The sequence below is a fragment of the Oryctolagus cuniculus genome, chromosome 18 (genome assembly GCF_964237555.1).
Source record: "Oryctolagus cuniculus chromosome 18, mOryCun1.1, whole genome shotgun sequence".
Lineage (NCBI taxonomy): Eukaryota > Metazoa > Chordata > Mammalia > Lagomorpha > Leporidae > Oryctolagus > Oryctolagus cuniculus.
In genome coordinates, this window is record NC_091449.1 from 1,572,990 (window position 1) to 1,593,130 (window position 20,141).

Here is a 20,141-nt window from a genome sequence, read left to right on the forward strand (position 1 = left end):
GTTCACTACCCAAATGGCCACAAAGGCCAGTGCTGCACCAGTCAGAAGCCAGAAACTTCTTCCAGGTCTCCCACGCCGAGACTTGGGCCATCTTCTACTTTCCCAGGACATAGCAGAATTGGATCGGAAGTGGAGCAGCCAAGATGCGAACCGGCACCTATGTGGGATGGTGGCACTGGCTTTACCAGCTAAGCCAAAGCGCTGGCCCCTCAACAGTGTTTTCAACGGATAATTTCAACTCCTTGTACAGACATCATTGCAATTACAAATGAAATTATAAAACATTTCCCAGCAGGATGAGGTCATGGACACCAGGGACCTGTTCACTTGCAATGTCACGTAATAATCAACCATAGTGGGAACTGCTCAAAAGAAAGCCTTCTTTTCTAAGATTTATTTATTTTGAAAGGCAAAGTTGAGAGAGAGAGACTGACTCTTCCATTCTCTAGTTTGCTCACCAAATACACAATGGCAGAGACTGAAACCAGGAGCTTCTTTGGGGTCTCCCACATGGGTAGCAGGGGCTCAAGCACTTGGGCCATCTTCTGCTGATTTCCCAGGTGCATTAGAAGGGAGATGGATTGGAAGTAGAACAACCAGGACTCGAACTGACACCCATAAGGGATGCTAGCACCACACACAGTGGCTTTCCCCGCTATGCCACAGCACCAGCCCCAAGCCCCATTTCCTTGTGCCAAGTAAAGGACATATATGGTTATGACAATGAAAACAGGACAGGAAATATCAACAGATTTAATTTTTAAAGTGGAAAAGCATTGAGTTGAATAAAGGAGTGGAAGTGGAATTCATGTCCTAGGAGAAACTATTTATAAAAAGAAAATGGAGAAATGTGTGTGAATTACCATGCAGGGAACACTGTTACTAATCACTGGCACTAGTAATAAACCCCAATTATAAAAGAGCCGTGATTCTCCTTTTCATATGTGGATGACTCTTAAATGACTTTGGGATGGGATGTAGAACACGCATTAGAGTCAGAATGTTCATTTATATTCCCTGTGTCACCAGTCCTGGCTGCTCCACTGGTGATCCAGCTCCCTGATAATGGGCTGGGAAAGCAATGTAAGATCATCTAAGTGCATAGACCCCTGCACTTGTGAGACCTGGATGAAGCTCCTGGATCCTGGCTTCAGTCTGGCTGTTTCAGCCACTTGGGGAGTGAACCAGTAAAGATACCTCTTTCTCTGTCTCTTCCTCTATAACTTTTCAAATAAAGAAAAAGCCAGCACTGATATGCAGTAAAATACATTGTTTCAAAGGTGGCAGCATGGGGCCAGCACCATATTCCCATAGGGATGTCAATTAGAGTCCCAGCTGCTCCACTTCCAATCCATCTTCCAGTGCTTTTCCCTGCTAATGACCTGGGAAAAGCAGTCGAAGGTGGCCCTAACATGGCAGATCTGGATGAAGCTCCTGGCTCTTGGCTTCAGCCTGGCTCAGCCCTAGCCATTGTGGTCATCTGAGGAATGAAACCAGCAGATGGATCTCTTCTCTGCCTCTTCCCCCTTCTCTACAGCCGTTTCAAGTGAATCTTAAAAGACAACAGGGGCCAGTGCTGTGGTATAGTGGGTAAAGCTGCCACTTGCAGTGCTGGCATTCCATGTGGGCACCGAGTCCCAGCTGCTCCACTTCTGATCCAGCTCTCTGCTGTGGCCTGGGATAGCAGTATTAGATGGCAGGGTCCTTGGACCCCTGCACCTGCGTGGGAGACCTGGAAGAAGCTCCTGACTCTTGGCTTTGGATTGGCCCAACTCTGGCCATTGTAGCCATTTGGGGAGTGAACCAGCGGATGGACAATCTCTCTCTCTGCCTAATAAATCAGCCCAACTCTGGCCATTGCAGCCATTTGGGGAGTGAGCCAGCGGATGGACAATCTCTCTCTCTGCCATTATAATAAATTGGCCCAACTCTGGCCATTGCAGCCATTTGGGAAGTGAACCAGCGGATGGACACTCTCTCTCTCTGCCTAATAAATCAATCTTTTTTTTGAATAAATCAATCTTTAAAACAAAATGGTGGCAACATGTTGATGGCAGTACAGAGTGGACCTCTGCATTGTTTAAAGTCTTGTCTTACAAATGACATACTCATGAAAATGTGAGAAACGTTAAGTTATGCAAAGAAGCCACTAATGGCATGCAATCCTGGGGTGTTTATCTGCAGTGAGTAGGCATTAGTTTTCAAGGAGTTTCCACATGAAATAAAGATTCTACTGAGGAGCAGGCATTGTGGCACAGTGGGTTAAGCCATCAGCAGGGATGTTACTCCACTTTGGATCTAACTTCCTGTTAATGCACCTGGGAAGGGCAGCAGATGATGGCAGATACTTGGGTTCCTGCAACCACATGGGAAACCCACATGGAGTTCCTGGCTCTTGCATGGCCCAGCCCTGTCTTGTGCAGGCACTTGGGGAGTGAACCAGTGGACAGAAACACTCTGAAAGTCACTGTAACTCTTTCAAATAAATAAATCTTTTTCAAAATTTTACTGTATTACACGCCAACTCAGCTAGTACTAAACGATTCAGCTTTTATTAATTTATATCTTGCATCTTAAAAAGGAAACAAACAAAAAATAGATGAGGTAGCAGAGCCAGGAGAGTTCCCTGCACAAATGCAGACAGAAGCAGACAGGATTCAGGAAGCTGGATGAGCACAAGGAGGCAGCACCCTCCGGGAGTGGGCCTGGACCCAGGGGTGCCTCAGGATCTGGGCTAGGGGTAGCCGCTCTGACGGCTGGTATCTCAGAAGCCTGGATATCAAGTCTCGGGCTCCCAAAGACATTGTTACAGGAAACTTCACATCCACCTGATAAGGTCAGGAAAGAAAAAGAAAAGTCTGGTTAATTCCTCTGGTTAATGTTGTCCCTGCTCATTGAGTATTTAAGGTATTGTCTGGACCTTTGTAGACAACCTTGTATGTCTGCCCCATATCCTACAGCCCCCCCACCAAGCAGCTTCCCCTTGAATCCTCAAGTATGTGGGCCTCTCACCTTAAGGATGCGTCTGTATGTCTCAGTGTGAGAGACGCTCTCGAAGGGTGGATTTCCCACCAGCAGCTCATAGCAGAGCACCCCGATGCACCACAGGTCCACTTTCTCATCGTACGTTCTCCCCTCAATCATTTCTGGGGGTAAGTAATCCAAAGTGCCACACATCGTCTTTCTCCTAGAGGACGACAGAGATTTCTGGAGCTCTGTGCAGGGTCCCAGGATGAGAAATTCTCCTTCCCGAGCTTCCTGCATGATGGGGAGACTAGGACAACCTGAATAGTCACCTCCCAAGCATGGAGGTTAGGAGACACTAACTTTTAATATGGATCAAGATTCGGAGAAGACAAAGCCTGGTACCCACTAATTCCATATTTTGCAATTATTTGTAAAATTATTTAGTCCATGACACAGAATGGCTTCATGAGAATATTCTCAGTATCAAGAAAGATCTGGAGGCTGGAGCTGTGGTGGCATAGTGGCTAAATCTCCGCCTTCAGCGCGGGCATCCCATATGGGCACTGGTTCGTGTCCCAGCTGCTCCTCTTCCAATCCAGCTCTCTGCTATGGCCTGGGAAAGCAGTGGAAGATGGCCCAAGTTCTTGGGCCCCAGCACCTGCATGGGAGATCCGAAGAAGCTCCTGGCTCCTGGTTTCGGATTGGCCCAGCTCTGGCTATTGCAGCCATAAGGGGAGTGAACAAGCAGATAGAATACCTTTCTCTCTGTCTTTCCCTCTCTGTAACTCTACCTTTCAAATGAATAAATAAAATATATTTTTTTTATTTATTTTTTTGACAGGCAGAGTGGACAGTGAGAGAGAGAGACAAAGAGAAAGGTCTTCCTTTTGCCGTTGGTTCGCCCTCCAATGGCCGCTGTGGCCGGCGCGCTGCAGCTGGCGCACCACGCTGATCCGATGGCAGGAGCCAGGAGCCAGGTGCTTTTCCTGGTCTCCCATGGGGTGCAGGGCCCAAGCACCTGGGCCAGCCTCCACTGCACTCCCTGGCCACAGCAGAGAGCTGGCCTGGAAGAGGGGCAACCGGGACAGAATCCGGTGCCCCAACCGGGACTAGAACCCGGTGTGCCGGCGCCGCAAGGCGGAGGACTAGCCTAGTGAGCCGCAGCGCCGACCTGAATAAATAAAATATTTTTAAAAAATCTAAAAAATAAAGATCTAGCAGTTGTTACTGTGGCACAGTGGGTTAAGCCACCATTTGCAATGTGGGTATTCTATACAGGAGCACCAGTTTGAGTCCTAGTTGTTAAATGTTTTATTCATTCATTTAGACATAGAATTACAGACAAAGAGAAGGACACAGAGAAGTCTTCCATCCGATAGTTCACTCCCCAGATGGCTGCAATGGCCAGAGCTGAGCCATTGCCAGGAGCCAGAGGCTTCTTTTGGGTCCCCCCATAGGTGCAGAGGCCCAAGGACTTGAGCCATCTTCCACTGCTTTCCCAGGCCATAAGTAGAGAGCTGGACTGGAAGAGGAGTAGCCGGGACTCAAATCAGCATCCATATGGGACGCCAGCACTGTAGGCAGAGGCTTAGCCTACATGTGTCTGGGAAAGCAGTGAAAGATGACCCAAGTATTTGCTGTTTCAGGCACTTGGGAGTGAACCAGAGGATAGAAGATATTGCTATGTCTTCCCCTCTGCCAAAGGAAGGAACGAAGGGGGGCAGGGGAGGGGAAGAGATAGAGATCTGGAACAAAATGATGGTACATCAAGAGAACTACATAAATTATGATTTATTCATCAAGAAAAAACACACTCCTGGGAATTATGGGGAAAATGCTCTTCAATATTTTTTCATCTGGGACCTTATTGGTCAAGTTATATATTAATGAAGATCAGCAATAAATGTGCCACATTCTTTATATCTACAAATACATAGTAAACATATGTATTCGGGGAAAAAAGTACTCAAATACATATCTAGGTTTGTATATAGGTTTTGCAAAGTGGAATAAATTCAAATGGATCATTTCCAAGTGGTCCCTACCACCACGTGACCCACCTGAGAGAGAGGGTGTGCACAGACCAGCCAAAGTCGGCAATCTTCACCTCACCCCTGAACCCCAGCAGCAGATTCTCTGGCTTAATGTCCCTGTGAATCACCTTCTTGCCATGGCAGTAGGTCAGCGCATCTGCCAACTCCTCCATTATCTGTGTGAACGAAGAAAAAGCACCCCGGAAGGGAAGCTGGCCACAATTCCCCTTTATGGTAGTATTCATCATGAATGCGAGCGTAGTAGAATCTTTTAATTCTTGGATACCAATGCCAATGCTTCTTTTTGGTCCCCATTATCTCCTTTTAACAGCACCATAGTTACTGTCGGGGAAGGACCTATGCTGAGCCAACTGGATGATGTCACAAAGGACCTGAGTCCTGAGGGAATAATACAGACTCCAGAAGAAGGGTGATTCCAAACAAGCTGACCCAACCACTACCACTGAGATGACCACGGCTATGTTCCTTTTCTGGAGCCCTCTAGAAAGCTCCTCTACCAATTCTAATCTAGTTCTACTCCTTTGTACAGAGAATTTCCTCATAGACATTCATTATGTTTCTTCGCATGACACTGTAAAGATAGATTTTGTTGTTTACAAAGAATCTAAACTCATACATAGTACTTATTAGTATCCTGGATATACACTGGAGATAATTAGAGTATCCAAATAGGAAATGTAGGATAGATGCCATCTATGGGCACTACATTAATTGTGATTGTAACTGTCTTAGCTTAGACTCAAGGAGTATTTTTAGGTGGTAGATGGGAAGTTGATTTCCCACCACATAAACATAAAACCCACTTTTCGGAAATGTTGCCATTTTCTAATGGGATGTTCTTCTTCATGTACTTAGTTCAAATATCAACTTTGCACAGGATAAACTGTGTAAGGAGCCACGGGAAACCCTGTGCAGTGCATGACTTTCTGCTGCATCTGGAAGGAACAGATCAACCATCTGCACAGAGCGCCCCCAGCCTCCACGCTCCCACCTCACCGTGGCTGTCCGCTGCTCATCTAACGTGTGGCATTTCTGCAGCTCTTTGTAGAGCTCACCCCGTGGAGCATATTCCAGAATCAGGTATATCCGACGAGCATCGTGGAAGTAGTTGTACAGGCGCAGGATGTTTGGGTGTCTGAAAACGGGACAGAGGAAGGGTCAGACTTCTCCCTGAGGCCTCACACGTCCCGTTTCCGGAAGTTAGGCGAGCGGTGGATAAACAGCCGGACCTGGGAGCGTGTAAGGGAAGAGCCAGGCACCCACATCTCGACTGGGCTGCCTGGCAAGGAGGAAGCTTTGCATGCTCTAAGTGGGACGAGCTGCAGAGAACACCTGGAAGGTGAGCCAAGGAGCTTATCTGGGGCAGTGCAGGGTGCAGACACCGCAGCAGGCAGCGGAGGCGGGGAGCGGGGGAGCGGGGGTCTCCCGCGGGCAGCCCTCACTGGAGGTGCGCCTGGATTTCGATTTCCCTGCGCAGCTGGTGCTCCATGCCTTCCTTTTCTATCTGGGACTTGAAGAGGACCTTCAGGGCCACGATGAAATGGCTGTCCTTGAGCCGAGCCAGGTACACATTCCCGAATTTCCCCTTGCCAAGCGGACGCCCAATCTCGAAGTCCTCAATCGTGAGGCGCCTCCTGGCACAGGAAGAGAGGCTCGGCTGGGGACAGGCCCCGGGGCTCCCTCCCGCCCCTCCCTCCGCCCCGCGCCCTCGCACGGCGGCGAGCTGGGCGCTCCGACCCGGACACCCAGGTCCCGCCCCCCTCCCTCAGGCAGTCACTCACAGGGGGACGCTCGGCTGCGCGGGGCCTGCGGCCGCGGCGGAGGGAAAAGCAAAGGCAGAGAGAACGAAGTGAGCGCCTTCCTCGGTGCACCCCGCCCCCAACGCCAGCAGCCCGAGCCCCTTCCCCTCGGCCGCCTGGGTTTCCGTCCGTCCCACCTGCGGCCTGAGAACTGCCCGACTGCATAACGGCCTTCGGGGACTCCCGCGGGCGATGCTACCGCCCGAGCCCCTTCGCTGGTGCCGAGCCCACGCGAGCCTGCGGGTCCCGCGGAGCTACTCGCTCCCGGCCGAGCCCGTCCCGCCCACAGCCGCCGCGCCCACACCAAGCCCCTCGGGCATGCCCTGGGCGAACCGGGGAGACCTTTCGTACTGCGCGCCTGCTACGGGGCGGGCACTTCCCGATTCCCATTGGTTAAGATTTTCGAGGCCGCGCGGCCGCTTGCCCAATAGAAAGGAGAGAAACACGAGCTTCCGCTCGGGCGCGAAGGCACTACACCAATGGGCGGGCGCGGGTCGCCCGGCACCCGCCCACGGGGGCCGCCCACGGAAGCGTGGGCGAGGCAGGCGGCGGAAGGGAGGCTAACGCCCGCGTGCGGCGGCGGGCGCGTGAACACGGGGAACGCTAAACCAGTGTAAACCGTAGTTAGTCCGCAAGTAGGGGAAAGTGGAGTTCCCGTTGGTGCACAAAGCTTCCCTGAACCCACTCGTTAGTTGGGTTACTTTTCTGAACTAGCTGACTTCACTTTCCGTAACAAAAACCAAGCGGGGTCCTGCGTTGCGGTCGGGGTTTTGAGATGCCGGCACCGTACAGTGCAGGTTGGAGTCCCGGCTGCTGTGTCCGAGCCAGCTTCCTTCCACGTGTCTGAGGGTGCGTGGATGGCGACTCCTGCGCTTGGGGCCCTGCCACCCACGCGGGAGGCCCGGACGGGGTTCTGGGCTGCTGGCTTGTTGGGCTGTTTGGGGGAGTGAACCAGTGGATAAAGATTCATAGTCTCTCCCTCTGCCTTTAAAATGTATAAAGGAATCAATCAAAAAGCAAACCAAGTTTTCAGGGGTAGGTAGCCAAGATGCCCAGGGAAGTTAGGCAAGTTAGAAGCTGGGAGATGGGGTTTTGCTTCCCTTGGTGTTTGTATGTCACAGAGGTCTTTAGGAAGACATTCTTGAGTTTGAAAGTTGGCAAAGGGCTAGAAAATTTATTTGCAAGGCAGAGCTTCCATCCGCTGGTTCACTCCCCAAATGGCCGCCACAGCCAGAGCTGGGCCATACTGAAGCCAGGAGCCAGGAGCTTCATCTGGGTCTCCTACAGGTGCAGGGGCCCAAGCACTTGCGCCATCCTCCACTGCTCTCCCAGGCACATCGGCAGGGAGCTGGATCGGAAGTGGAGCAGCCAGGACTCGAACCAACACCCATATGGGATGCCAGCACTGCAGGCAGTGGTTCTAGCCACTGTGCCACAACGCCAGTCCCCCTCTCTCACTTTTAACAGGGAGAATTTGTCTCTTTCCTTATGTTTGTCCTTATAGACGCAGTGGAAAGGTTCAGATTCCCAATTGATAAATTACTTAAAATCCAAGGATTTCTGTTGCGGTGTATCTCACAGAAATACAAGCCTAAAATTCCCAGGGTTTGTTCAGTACCTTAAAATGTGATGTGACGAAGGAGTCTCTGGCTTTTTCTCTTCTCCTACACTATTTTCAGAGTATGTGTTGGCTTTAGTGATCTTGTCACAAGATGGCATCAACACTTCTGCACCTCACAATCATACTCAAATATGTCTAAAGGGATGGAAGGTGCAGAGGTTGCCATCTGCTTGTTCACCACCCACTCCAAGATGGCCACAGCGACCAGTGAGGGCTGGGCCAGACCAAAGCCAGGAGCCTGGACCTCCATCAGGGTCACCCACGTGGGTGCAGGGGTCCAGGGACTTGAGCCATCTTCCACTGCTTTCCCAGATGCATTAACAGGGAGCTGGATGGGAAGTGGAGCAGCCAGGACTTGAACTGGTGCCCATATGGGATTCTGGTGTTACAGATGGTGTGTTAACCCATTGTGCCACACCACTGGCTTCAGGGGATATCTTTTAACAGTGTGCATGGGTAACTCAGGGGAGCTTGACTCCCTTTCCCTTTGGTTGGGTGGACTTAGTGACTAGGCAACGAAAGAGCAAAATAGTAACCTGACAGAGGAGAAAGCTGGCAGACAGCATCCTAACCAAGAAATCAAGATTAGCAACATTAGTGATAATTCACAGACATCACAGACCATCTAGGATGATACAATGACTTTTAGTCAGGGCTGATGCTGTAGCATATTGGTTAAAGCCGCTGCCTGCAGCTCTGGCATCCCATATAGGCCCTGGTCTAACTCCCTGCTAATGATGACCCAAGTCCTTGGGCTCCTGGAAGAAGCTCCTGACTCAGTTCCAGCCATTGTGGCCATTTGGGAAGTCTCTCTCCCTCTCTTCCCCACTCTCTGTAACTCTGCCTTTCAAATAAATAAAAAAAAACTTGCCGGGTGCCAGCGCTGTGGCGTAGCAGGTAAAGCCATCTGCAGTGCCAGCATCCCATATGTGTGTTTGGCGAAAGGATATCAGAGTGGCCAAGCATTTTTAAAATATTTATTTATTTGAAAGGCAGAGTAAGAGAGATCTTCTATCTGCTGGTTCACTCCACAAATGGCCACAATGGCTCTCAAGTTTTGTTTTTTTTTTTTTAATATTTATTTATTTATTTGAAGGAGTTACACAAAGAGAAGGAGAGACAGAGAGGGAAGAGAGCGAGGTCTTCTATCTGTTGGTTCACTTACCAATTGGCCACAACAGCCGGAGCTGTGCCGATCCAAAGCTAGGAGCCAAGAGCTTCTTCCGGGTCTCCCACACGGGTGCAGGGGCCCAAGAACTTGGGCCATCTTCTACTGCTTTCCCAGGCCGCAGCAGAGAGCTGGATGGGAAGTGGAGCAGCGGGGACTCAAACTGGCGCCCATATGGGATGTCAGCACTGTAGGCGGCAGCTTTACCTGCTATGCCACAGCACTGGCCCCTGATCCATCGCCTTGCTAATGCATCTGGGAAAGCAAAGAAAGATGGCTCAAGTACTTGGGCCCTTGTCACCCACATGGGAGACCTGGACGGATTCCCTGGCTCCTGGCTTTGATTTGGCCCAGCCCAGGCCCTGGCAGCCATTTGGAAACTGAACCTACAAATAGAAGAGGGCGCTGTTTCTCCCTCTCTGTGTAACTGCCTTTCATATAAATAAACAAATCTCAAAAGAAAAAATGTCTGGATCATGAAAAACAATGACAGAGAAACTCTGAGAAATGGGAGATTAAGATATAGGATGATTAAACACAATGTGCTGTCCTGAATTCTCTTCTGCAACAGAAGACATTAGTGAGGAAGAAATGGTGAGATGCAAATACAGTCTGTAGTTTAGGTAAGACTGTTATATGTAAACCAATATTAATTTCCTTCTTTTCTCTTTTATTTTCTTCAGCATTTATTGGCTTTGAAAATGTGCCATACACTTGTAAGATGTTATATTAACATGATATGAAGAAGGGTGCAGGTTCTTTTTTTTTTTTTTTTTTAAATCAAACCCAGGCACTCTGATATGGCATGTGGGTATTCTAACCAGCATCTTTTTTTGTTTAAGATTTATTTATTTATTTGAAAGAGTTACACACACAGATAGAAAGAGAGGCAGAGAAAGAGAGAGAGAGAGAGGTCTTCCATCTGCTGGTTCACGCCCCAGATGGCTGCAACTGCCAGAGCCGTGCCGATCCGAAGCCAGGAGCCAGGAGCCTCTTCCGGGTCTCCCACGTGGGTTCAGGGCCCCAAGGACTTGGGCCATCTTCCACTGTTTTCCCAGGCCATTAGCAGAGAGCTGGATCAGAGTAGAGCAGCCAGGACTTGAACTGGCGCCCACATGGGATGCCGGCACTGCAGGTGGCAGATTTACCCGCTACGCCACAGCGCCGGCCCCAGGGTGCAGGTTCTATAAGAACCCTTCACACTATCTTTGTCACATTTAAGGAAATCTAAATTGTTAACATAAAAAGTTTAAAGCAAAAAGAGCAGAGGCTTCTAGAATGACAGGCTTGCTCCCCAGCAAAACTGATGAAAATTCAAATATGCAAGCAAATACTTAATGTGTCTGAAGATGGTCCCAAGCATATAGAACGTACTAAATAGTGTTCATTCAAGACAACCTGTGAAAACAGCAGGTCTGCAGTACTTGGCCGAGGCCACCACCCTCCCTCCACCCTACTTTGGTGAAATGGAACTCTTCTCCATAGTGGCACAGGCCTATCCTACCAGGAGAGAGGGTATAAGGCTTTCTCACACTGCCCCAGCCACTCGGTGTTGAGGAACTTCCTGGCAAGTGCTGCCTCAGGAGGGGCCCACCTTCCTCCGCAGTCACCACCTGGGGGACACAAGCGGCACCTCAGGCACCATGCCACTGAGTACACTGGGGCTCATCGTACTTGCCCAGTTCTCCACCCGGGGGAGAAGACTGACTTTGGTCTCCACTGCTGAATGGCGCATTCATTGCCCAAAGCCAGGCTGAGACAAGTGGCCCTGTTTCCTCCTGAGCACCAGAACCCCAGCCCAGAGGTGTTCGCTGAGGGTGGACTAGGTGAACAGGTAGGGTCAGAGCGAATGATCACCACATGCCATGGAAACAAAGAAGCCCCGAATCTTTTGGTTTGGGGTTATACAGTTTATGCTCCAGAGAGTCTTAACTCTTCCCTCAAACCCTGTTAGTGATCTCTGAAGGTGTGCAAGTCAACAACCAGACTCTGGCCAGTAATGAATGGTACTGATGTGGGCTAGGCAGGGAGTCAGTGAACAAAGGAGCTGAGTGGTTTCGGGCAGTTTCTGTCTTATAGCCCTTGTACCCCTCACTCCACCCCCTTACATGGCAGTTCAACACACCACTTTCCCATGATGCATCTGTGCCTCCTCCACGAAAAGATGGCATAACAAACACAGGCGAACTCCATGTGGCAACACTATGAAAACCTTTTCTGAGAACATCACAATTACTGAACCCCGCCCAAACTCCACTCCCATTTCTACATATTCAATTCTGGCACTACCTCTTACCCAGTAAAGGGGACAACTAAAGTAGGCAGAGGCACATTCCTCTCCTCACAGACATTTCTCCTCGCACACACCTCTCCTCAAGGGGCTGCTGGCATTCACATCTGAATGTGTACTCTTTCTCTTCCTCCTTAAATAAATCCTGTTCCCATCCTTGCGCTGCCTTGAATTCTTATCTCACATGGCGGCAAGAACCTGGAATGAAGAGCTGGGGACCCCGAATCCTCACAAAAGCCATAAACTTGAAATTCCTCTGGAATCCGTCACTTTCTACTTTGTCCTATCTCTCTGCAGGAGATGTGTCCACTAAGAGGTATCTGCTCCAATCAGCTCCTGTTTCTCTTCCTGTGGAAGCTGTTGTGTCTCTAGGGAGTCAGAAGCATAAACACAATCTTCATCCCAAACCAGGCCTCTCGTCCTCGACGTGGAGCGCCTTTTGTAGTCACAGGCTTTCTGGGAACACAGACAGGGAACCAGCGGCCTCAACAAAGTGTGGCCCACCAGTTCTACAATGGTGACCAGAGTGATGAGCCTCATTGTAAAATACACACAAAACCCACTCTAGGAATACGTCCTCGAAAAGCCGAGGGAAGACGCTTAGAAAGGTACTGCAAAGAGTAGGGTTGTCAGCACCCATGTAGCTGGTTCAGGATGATGAGATGCAGTTGACGTCAACCATTCCCTCCTCAGAGGCCTCCCCAGTCTCAGCCTAAAGCAGTTCGGTCAATATCATCCTGTTTTATTTTCTGCAGATTATAGGCCATCATTTGAGTTGCATTTTATATATTTAGGTACAATTAGTTAAATTCACAAATTCTGATTCGGTCCCTACCATGTAACAAGCACAGCCCTAAACAATGGGAATATATTCATAGTAACAGTTATGCATTCCTATTTTTGAAGATCTTTGATTTCAATAACTACCAATTCAAAGGCAACAACACCTAAGCAATATAGAAAATTAGCAGGAAAAAATAAGAAAGTTAGAAGGAGGTAGTGTTCATGGAGATAAGAAAAAGTAGAGGGGGAATGAATTAGGGAAAAATGGAATAAAAACACATTTCCAATATTAAGAAGCATGGTTGAGACATGTCTATTAAGATGGTTATATCTGAAGAGTCGGAGAACTCAAGGGGCTTCCATAGCCTTGGAAACTCATAACTGGTGCATAGGGAGATTACTGATGCCATAAACAGGAGTGTCAATTGGTAAAGTCAACAACAGGAGTCACTGTGCACTTACTCCTCATGTAGGATCTCTGTCCTTAACGTGCTGTACACTGAGGCTTAATGCTATAACGAGTACTCAAACAGTATATTTCACTTTGTGTTTCTATGGGGGTGCAAACGACTGAAATCTTTACTTAATGTACACTAAACTGATCTTCTGTAAAAAAAAAAAAAAAGAAAGAAAGAAATTATCAATTCCCAACTTGACTCTCACTGGGATTAAACATGACAATAGGTCTGATCTGATTTCATCATCATTTAAAAAAAATCATCTATTATTTTTCACTTTATGTTTCTGTGTGGGAGCAAACTGTTGAAATACTTACTTAAGGTATACTAAGCTGATCTTCTGTATATTAAGATAATCGAAAATGAATCTTGATGTGAATGGAAGGGGAGAGGGAGTGGGAAAGGGGAGGGTTGTGGGTGGGAGGGACGGTATGGGGGGGGGAAGCCATTGTAACACATGAGTCGTACTTTGGAAATTTATATTCATTAAATAAAAGATAAAAAAAAAAAAGATGGTTATATCTGAGCATGGACTTGAAGGAGTGGTGAAGGGACAGTGTCTCATACAGACAGAACACTTAGGACAAGGGAACAAAAGTGGGAAGACTCTTAAATGTTTGAGGAATTGGAAAAAGGCTGGTGTGACCATAGCAGATTATGAGAAACAAGACGGTATGAGATGAATCAGAGAGACAACTTGTATAGAATTGTAGTCCACAGTAAGGAGGCTGGAATAAGCTGCCTGTTAATTTTAAAATGTAACTGGGATTTGATTTAAAAATAAAGGGTATAAGGTGCACACACAGAAATGACTGTCATGAAGAATGAAATTTATACTCAGAGAGCTCTAGACGTGTGGAAGCACCAAGATGTGCTAGGAGGCAAAGGTACCACAGAGAAAGGCACAGCCCAGAGCCTTCACTGTGTTTTCCTCAGGAAAGTCAGCCGGAGGAAAGGAAAGGTAAACAGTTTAGAATGGGCTAGTGTGAGTAACATCCAAAGGCTTCAGGGTATAGGAACCGTCCTTGGCTGTTTGGTACCTGGCTCTAGTGATTAAGGTGAACGAGTGTCTTCCAGAAGGCACAGCCAGTAGAGGTGGTTAGTTCAAAGGGACCACCTGAGTGGTTAATCATTGGCTAACTCTGGGAGGGGCAGTCAGTCAGCAAGACTTCAAATTCCAGAGCATCAGGAATACAGCCGAGCAGGCAGTTGGTGCAGGGATTAAGATGCCACTTGCGATGCCCACATTTCTATCAGAGTCCATGGCTCTGCTTACAACTCATTTCCTGTTAATGCACTCTGGAAGGCAATAGATGGCTGGCACTGGGTCCCTGACACACAGGAGACCTGGACTGAGTTCTAGGTTACTGCTTGGGCTTGGCCCAGCCTGGCCGATAGGGACATTTGGAGAGTAAACCATGGATGCAAAAAAAATCTGTCAGTCTAACAAACTTAAAATAAAAAAACTTTAAAAGAATTTTATGTTTCTTAAGAAAGAAAATACAGACAATAAGAGTACTTTAAAAAAGTCACACCAGGGGCCAGCATTCTGGCACAGAGGGTAAAGGCATCACTTGCAACACTGGCAACCCATATGGGCACCGGTTCAAGCCCTGGCTACCCCCACTTCTGATCCAGCTTCCTGCTAATGGCCTGGGAAAGCAGCAGAAGATGGCAAGTGCTCAGGCCCCTGAACCCATGTGGGAGACATGGAAGAAGCTCCTGGCTCCAGCCTGGCCTAGCCCCAGTTGTTGTAGCCATCTGGGAAGTGAACCAGCAAATGGAAGACCTCTCTCTCTTTCCTTCTCTTCCCTTCTCTGTGTAACTCAGACTTTCAAATAAATAAATCTTAAAACAAAAAGTCAGAAATTAAAACAAAACTAAAACAAAAAAGGGCTTGTGTGCAAAAGATAGTAAAGTACTCATACCCTGAATTAAATAATGCCCAATAGATGGTTATCTCCAGGATTTGGTTTCAGCTTTTTGAAGATGTTATTCCTCAAGGCAGAGTTAAGAGCAAGAGGGAGAGAGAGAGAGCTTCCACCTGTTAGTGCACTCCCCAAATAGCCCCAACAGCTAGAACTGGGCCAGGCCAAAGCCAGGAGCCTTGAACTCTACCCAGGTCTCCCACATGGATGGCAGGGATCCAAAAGCACTTGGGTCATCTTCTACTGCTTTCCTAGGGCATAGCAGAGAGCTTGATCAGAAGTAGAGCAGCTGGGACTCGAACCAGCACCTATATCGGATGCCGGCACTGTAGGCAGCAGCTTTACCGGCTATGCCACAGTGCCAGCCTGCTGCATTGTGATTTTTTAAAATATTTATTTGAAGAGGAAACAGATCTTCCATCTGCTGGTTCACTCCCCAAATCGACGAAGTACTTGGGCCATCCTGCTTTCTGGGGCACATTAGCAGAGAGCTGGATTGGAAACAGTTTCTGGAACCCAACTGGCACTTCGATATGGGATGCTGGCACTGCAGGTGGCAGCAAAGCCGTACCACAATGCCAGGCTCTGTATTGTCATTTTTGAGGAAAGAAATGGGTGATCTGAGGCAAGCAGGCCAAACAAGTTTAGAATTGGCTAGTATGAATAACTTTAGTGATCCCTAGAGTATAGGGACTGCTCTAGTTTCCCAGTTCCTAGTACTGGAGTAAACAAGGAAGGAGGTTTTGTCTAGATATGTGAGAACTTCATAAAGACGACAGTGAAGGGGTAAGGGATCCAGGTCAGTTAGTTTCCATACTAGAGGCAAGCTCACAGGGCCATTTTGTGCTGTCTCCAGGAGTTGGCTTGCTTGGAAGGTACAGTTTCTCCCATTGTGGCAAGGTCCCAGGTATGGAAAGAGAATAAAAACAAATGCTTAATATGTGGATCTTCAAGTGAAAGGGGGTTTGTCATTCAGCAGGTAAGAGCAATGACAAGAAATATACCCAGGTTGAGTACAGCACCCACACCTCAGGACACTGCTTTGAGGAGGACAAGTCGGTTTCCCATGTGCAACCAAGCTGAGACCATACAACTTGTAAGATAAACACCACACCTCTGGTAAAATATTTAAAAATCAGGCTGCACACACACCCAGATACCATATTCCTATAGGTCTCCAGCAGAGGGTACCTTAGCTGGAGCGAACTGCTCTCCAAGTAAAACTCAGACTCATGACAGTGTCAGCAGTAACAAACTCTTAAGTGTCAATTTAGCTGCATATAATGATGCAGGAACTATTATGGACCCCAAAATCTCTCTCCCCAATGAAGCCGGGGCTAGTGTCATGGGCAGCAATAAGACGAAAACCTGTTTGCACTGATCTGACAATTACATCTTTACAGACACAGGCAAACAGTATTTGCCAAATCACACAACTTGAAACTGTATATATTACGTACAAACATACAAACATACGTATTCAGTCATGCATTGCACACCTTCTTGGAAATGTTATCATTAGGCAGTTTTGTAGTTCCAAGTACACCAACACAAACCAAGGCAGCCACAGAGTCACTAGGTAACAATCTTTTTTTTTTTTTTTTTTTTTTTTAATTTTTGACAGGCAGAATGGACAGTGAGAGAGAGAGAGACAGAGAGAAAGGTCTTCCTTTACCGTTGGTTCACCCTCCAACGGCCACTGTGGCCGGCAGACTACGCTGATCCAAAGCCGGGAGCCAGGTGCTTCTCCTGGTCTCACATGCGGGTGCAGGGTCCAAGCACTTGGGTCATCCTCCACTGCACTCCGGGCCACAGCAGAGAGCTAGCCTGGAAGAGGGGCAACCAGGACAGAATCCGGCACCCTGACCAGGACTAGAACCCGGTGTGCCGGTGCCGCACGGCGGAGGATTAGCCTATTGAGCTGCGGCGCCGGCCCAAGGTTAACAATCTTAAGGGACCACCATTGTTGACCGAAATGTCCTCGTGCTGGACACGACTATATGAAGTTTCAATGGTGCATCCAGTGTAGGTTTATAAACACCTCAGGCAGACAAAGCCCATTCTCAGACTTCCTCTGTATTTTGTCATCACTAAATTAAATACTGGCTATGTTGTTTATAAGAAGTTCCCACAGTGACAGGATTTTTTTTATTATAATGGTTATATTTATATAAGCCTTAATATCAAAACTATAACCCTTGTTTAAAGGAAATGAATTGAGTTTAACAGAAGTTCGAATTTACTTGTATTTTAATACAATTTACTTTAGTGAATAAGAGTTAAAACAGCAAGCCAGACTGCTATCCTTCAAGCTTAAAAAAATCCACCCTCGGCTGAGGCGTGGGTCATTAGATTTGGGAAACTTCCTACTGCTCCAAGAGTAGCTTGGTGTGCCCAGGTTTTGTGTGTGAACAATGTGACTTATGTTGAACACCTGCTATCTTCTAAAGGTCTATAGTTTTAATATGTCCTACACAGTGCACCCCCAAAAAACTTTGGCCCAGGAGACATTTCACACAAATTCTAGATGCAGGCTATTGCTCATTCTGTGTGACTCTGCTGACATAGGGCTCTAAAATTGTGCTTGTCTTTTTCTGGACTTCAGCCTATGAGAGTTTTATTTAGTTTGTAGTTCTTTGGTGTGGTACATCATAGATGTTGAGAATTAGAAAATGCTCAGTTTTGTAAATTCTTAGCAAATCACTGAACAGATAAAAAGCATGACTGCAATATGTACTATTTAAAAGCAGCTTACTTCAAATACAATGATATAGATAAAACTTGCTATGGATTGAGGACTTAGCTTCTCATACTCGTGCAGACACTTAAACCACAAAGTCTTGTGTGGTAAAGTTAATGGATCAACACTAATGATTGATGAACTAATTGTGGAGGCCAGAAGCTGGGACTAGTAGAAGTCTTTCAAGTCACTGGGGTGCTGTCCTCAGAAGGTAATTCTTCTATAAGGTTAGCTATTCAACTTAGTTCAGCCTAACCTCTCTGAGGCCTGGCTCACCACGCCACAGCTCCTTCATACCTGCTCTGCCACAGCCAGCCTCCACACAACACCAGAATAACCGAACCTAAAACCATAAGCTGAAATGAAACTTTCCCTTCCCGAGTTCCTCCTTCCTTTCAAGTATCTTAATGAAAATTGACTAACACAAGGTTGAAAATAAAATGAAAAATATAAACCATACAAATATTAACTTTAAAAAAATGCAGGGGCGGGCCAGTGCCGTAGCTCACTTGGTTAATCCTCCGCCTGCGGTACCAGCATCCCATATGGGCGCCGGGTTCTAGTCCCAGTTGCTCTCTTCCAGTACAGCTCTCTGCTGTGGCCTGGGAAGGCAGTGGAGGGTGGTCCAGGTGCTTGGGTCCCTGTACCCACCCGCATGGGAGACCAGGAGGAAGCACCTGGTTCCCGGCTTTGGATCGGTGTAGTTCCAGCTGTAGCGGCCATTTGGGGAGGGTGAACCAACAGAAGACCTTCCTCTCTCTGTAAAAAAAAAAAAAAAAAAAAAAAAAAAAAAAAAAAAAAATTGCAGGGGCTGGTGCTGTGGCGTAGCAGGTAAAGTCACTGCCTACAGCACCAGCATCCCATATGGGCACCAGTTTGAGTCCCAGCTGCTCCACTTCCAATCCAGCTCTCTGCTATGGCCTGGGAAAGCAGAAGATGGTTGAAGTCCTTGGGCCCCTGCACCTACACGGCAGATCCAGAAGAAGCTCCTGGCTCTGGATTGGCACAGCCCTGACCATTGCAACCATCTGCAGAATGAACCAGCAGATGGAAGATTCTCTCTCTGCCTCTGCTTCTCTGTAACTCTACCTCTCAAATAAATACATAAATCTTTATTTTAAAAAAAATGCAGTAATGACTGTTAGCTAAGATAAAGCACATTGGAAAGCCAACAAAATTAACAGTGGCAAAATGGTGAAAAAGGACTAAGCAATCATAAATATACATAAACTAAACAAATGTGCTTTGAGTTACATAAAGCAAAAACTGAAAGAATTTAGAGGAATTTTTTTTTTTTTTTTAAAGATTTATTTATTGGGGCTAGCGCTGTGGTGCAGTAGGTTAATCCTCCGCCTGCAGCACCAGCATCCCATATGGGTGCCAGTTCTAGTCCTGGCTGCTCCTCTTCCCATCCAGCTCTCTACTATGGCCTGGGAAAGCAGCAGAAGATGGCCCAAGTCCTTGGGCCCTTGCATGAGAGATCCAGAAGAAGCTCCTGGCTTCAGATCGGCACAGTTCCGGCTGTTGCGGCCATTTGGGGAGTGAACCGATGGAAGAATTTTCTGTCTCTTTCTCTCACTGTCTGTAACTCTACCTCTCAAATAAAAAAAAGACATCTTTAAAAGATTTATTTATTTACTTGAAAGTCAGAGTTACACAGAGAGAGGAGAGGCAGAGAGAGAGAGAGAGGTCTTCCATCTGCTGGTTCACTCCCCAGTTGGCTGCAATGGCTGGAGCTGTGCAGATCCCAAGCCAGGAGCCAGAAGCTTCTTCTGGGTCTCCCACGTGGGTGCAGGGGCCCAAGGAGTTGGGCCATCTTCTACTGCTTTCCTAGGCAATAGCAGAGAGCTGGATCAGAAGTGGAGCAGCTGGGACTTGAACCGACACCCATATGGGATGCTGGCACTGCAGGTGGCAGCTTTACTGGCTACGCTACAGTGCTGGCCCCATAGAGGAATATATTCTATAATTACAGTTCGGGACTTCAACACCCCTCTCTCATCAACAGAAATATTAGACAGATCCTTTCTTGCTGCTTGAGACTCAGTCATGTGAAATATAAGAAAGATCAAAATGTAAATCTAGAAGATGACACAAGAAGCTTCTAATCTGGTTGGGCCTCTGCTTTCTGCACAATCTGGTGATCAACCACCTCGACAAGAGCCACATGGTGGCACAGTAGGCTAAACCTCGACCTGCAGTGCTGGCATCCTGTATGGGCGCCGGTTCGAGGCCTGGCTGCTCCTCTTCTGATTCAGCTCTCTGTTTATGGCCTGGGAAAGCAGCAAAGATGGCCCAAGTCCTTGGGCCCCTACACCTGCATGGGAGACCGG

At 47.7% G+C, this 20,141-nt stretch overlaps 1 protein-coding gene and 1 long non-coding RNA gene across 4 annotated transcripts; one reads left to right on the forward strand and one right to left on the reverse strand.

Annotated features, from left to right (window-relative positions):
• Positions 1-2,533: 2,533 nt before the first annotated feature.
• AURKC (aurora kinase C) lies at positions 2,534-7,181 on the reverse strand. Of its 3 annotated transcripts, none has more exons than XM_070063466.1 (7): positions 7,163-7,181; positions 6,803-6,827; positions 6,464-6,655; positions 6,018-6,156; positions 5,028-5,176; positions 3,013-3,187; positions 2,534-2,828 (listed from the first exon to the last, which is right to left on the reverse strand). In XM_070063466.1, the coding sequence occupies exons 3-7, from the start codon at positions 6,508-6,510 to the stop codon at positions 2,658-2,660; spliced, it is 681 nt and encodes a 226-aa protein (XP_069919567.1). In that variant the 5' UTR covers positions 6,511-6,655; positions 6,803-6,827; positions 7,163-7,181; the 3' UTR covers positions 2,534-2,657. The 3 variants fall into 3 exon arrangements, with proteins under 3 accessions (XP_069919567.1, XP_008247187.1, XP_017193408.1); XM_008248965.4 differs by lacking the exon at positions 7,163-7,181 and adding an exon at positions 6,958-7,099; XM_017337919.3 differs by lacking the exons at positions 6,464-6,655; positions 7,163-7,181 and adding an exon at positions 6,958-7,099.
• Positions 7,182-7,316: 135 nt separating this feature from the next.
• Positions 7,317-19,100, forward strand: LOC138846767 (uncharacterized). Its single transcript, XR_011384307.1, has 2 exons — positions 7,317-10,364; positions 10,791-19,100. It is a non-coding gene; the product is annotated as an uncharacterized lncRNA (long non-coding RNA).
• Positions 19,101-20,141: the final 1,041 nt, after the last annotated feature.

Bases quoted from the DNA above. Each gene is read 5' to 3' on its own strand.
- AURKC (XM_008248965.4), bottom strand. From the start codon at position 6,985: ATGCAGTCGGGCAGTTCTCAGGCCGCAG. The intron at 6,656-6,802 runs GTGAGTGACTGC...TTCCTGTGCCAG, and splicing joins GCGCAGCCGAGCGTCCCCCT to GAGGCGCCTCACGATTGAGG. The intron at 2,829-3,012 runs GTGAGAGGCCCA...TGACCTTATCAG, and splicing joins CATACAGACGCATCCTTAAG to GTGGATGTGAAGTTTCCTGT.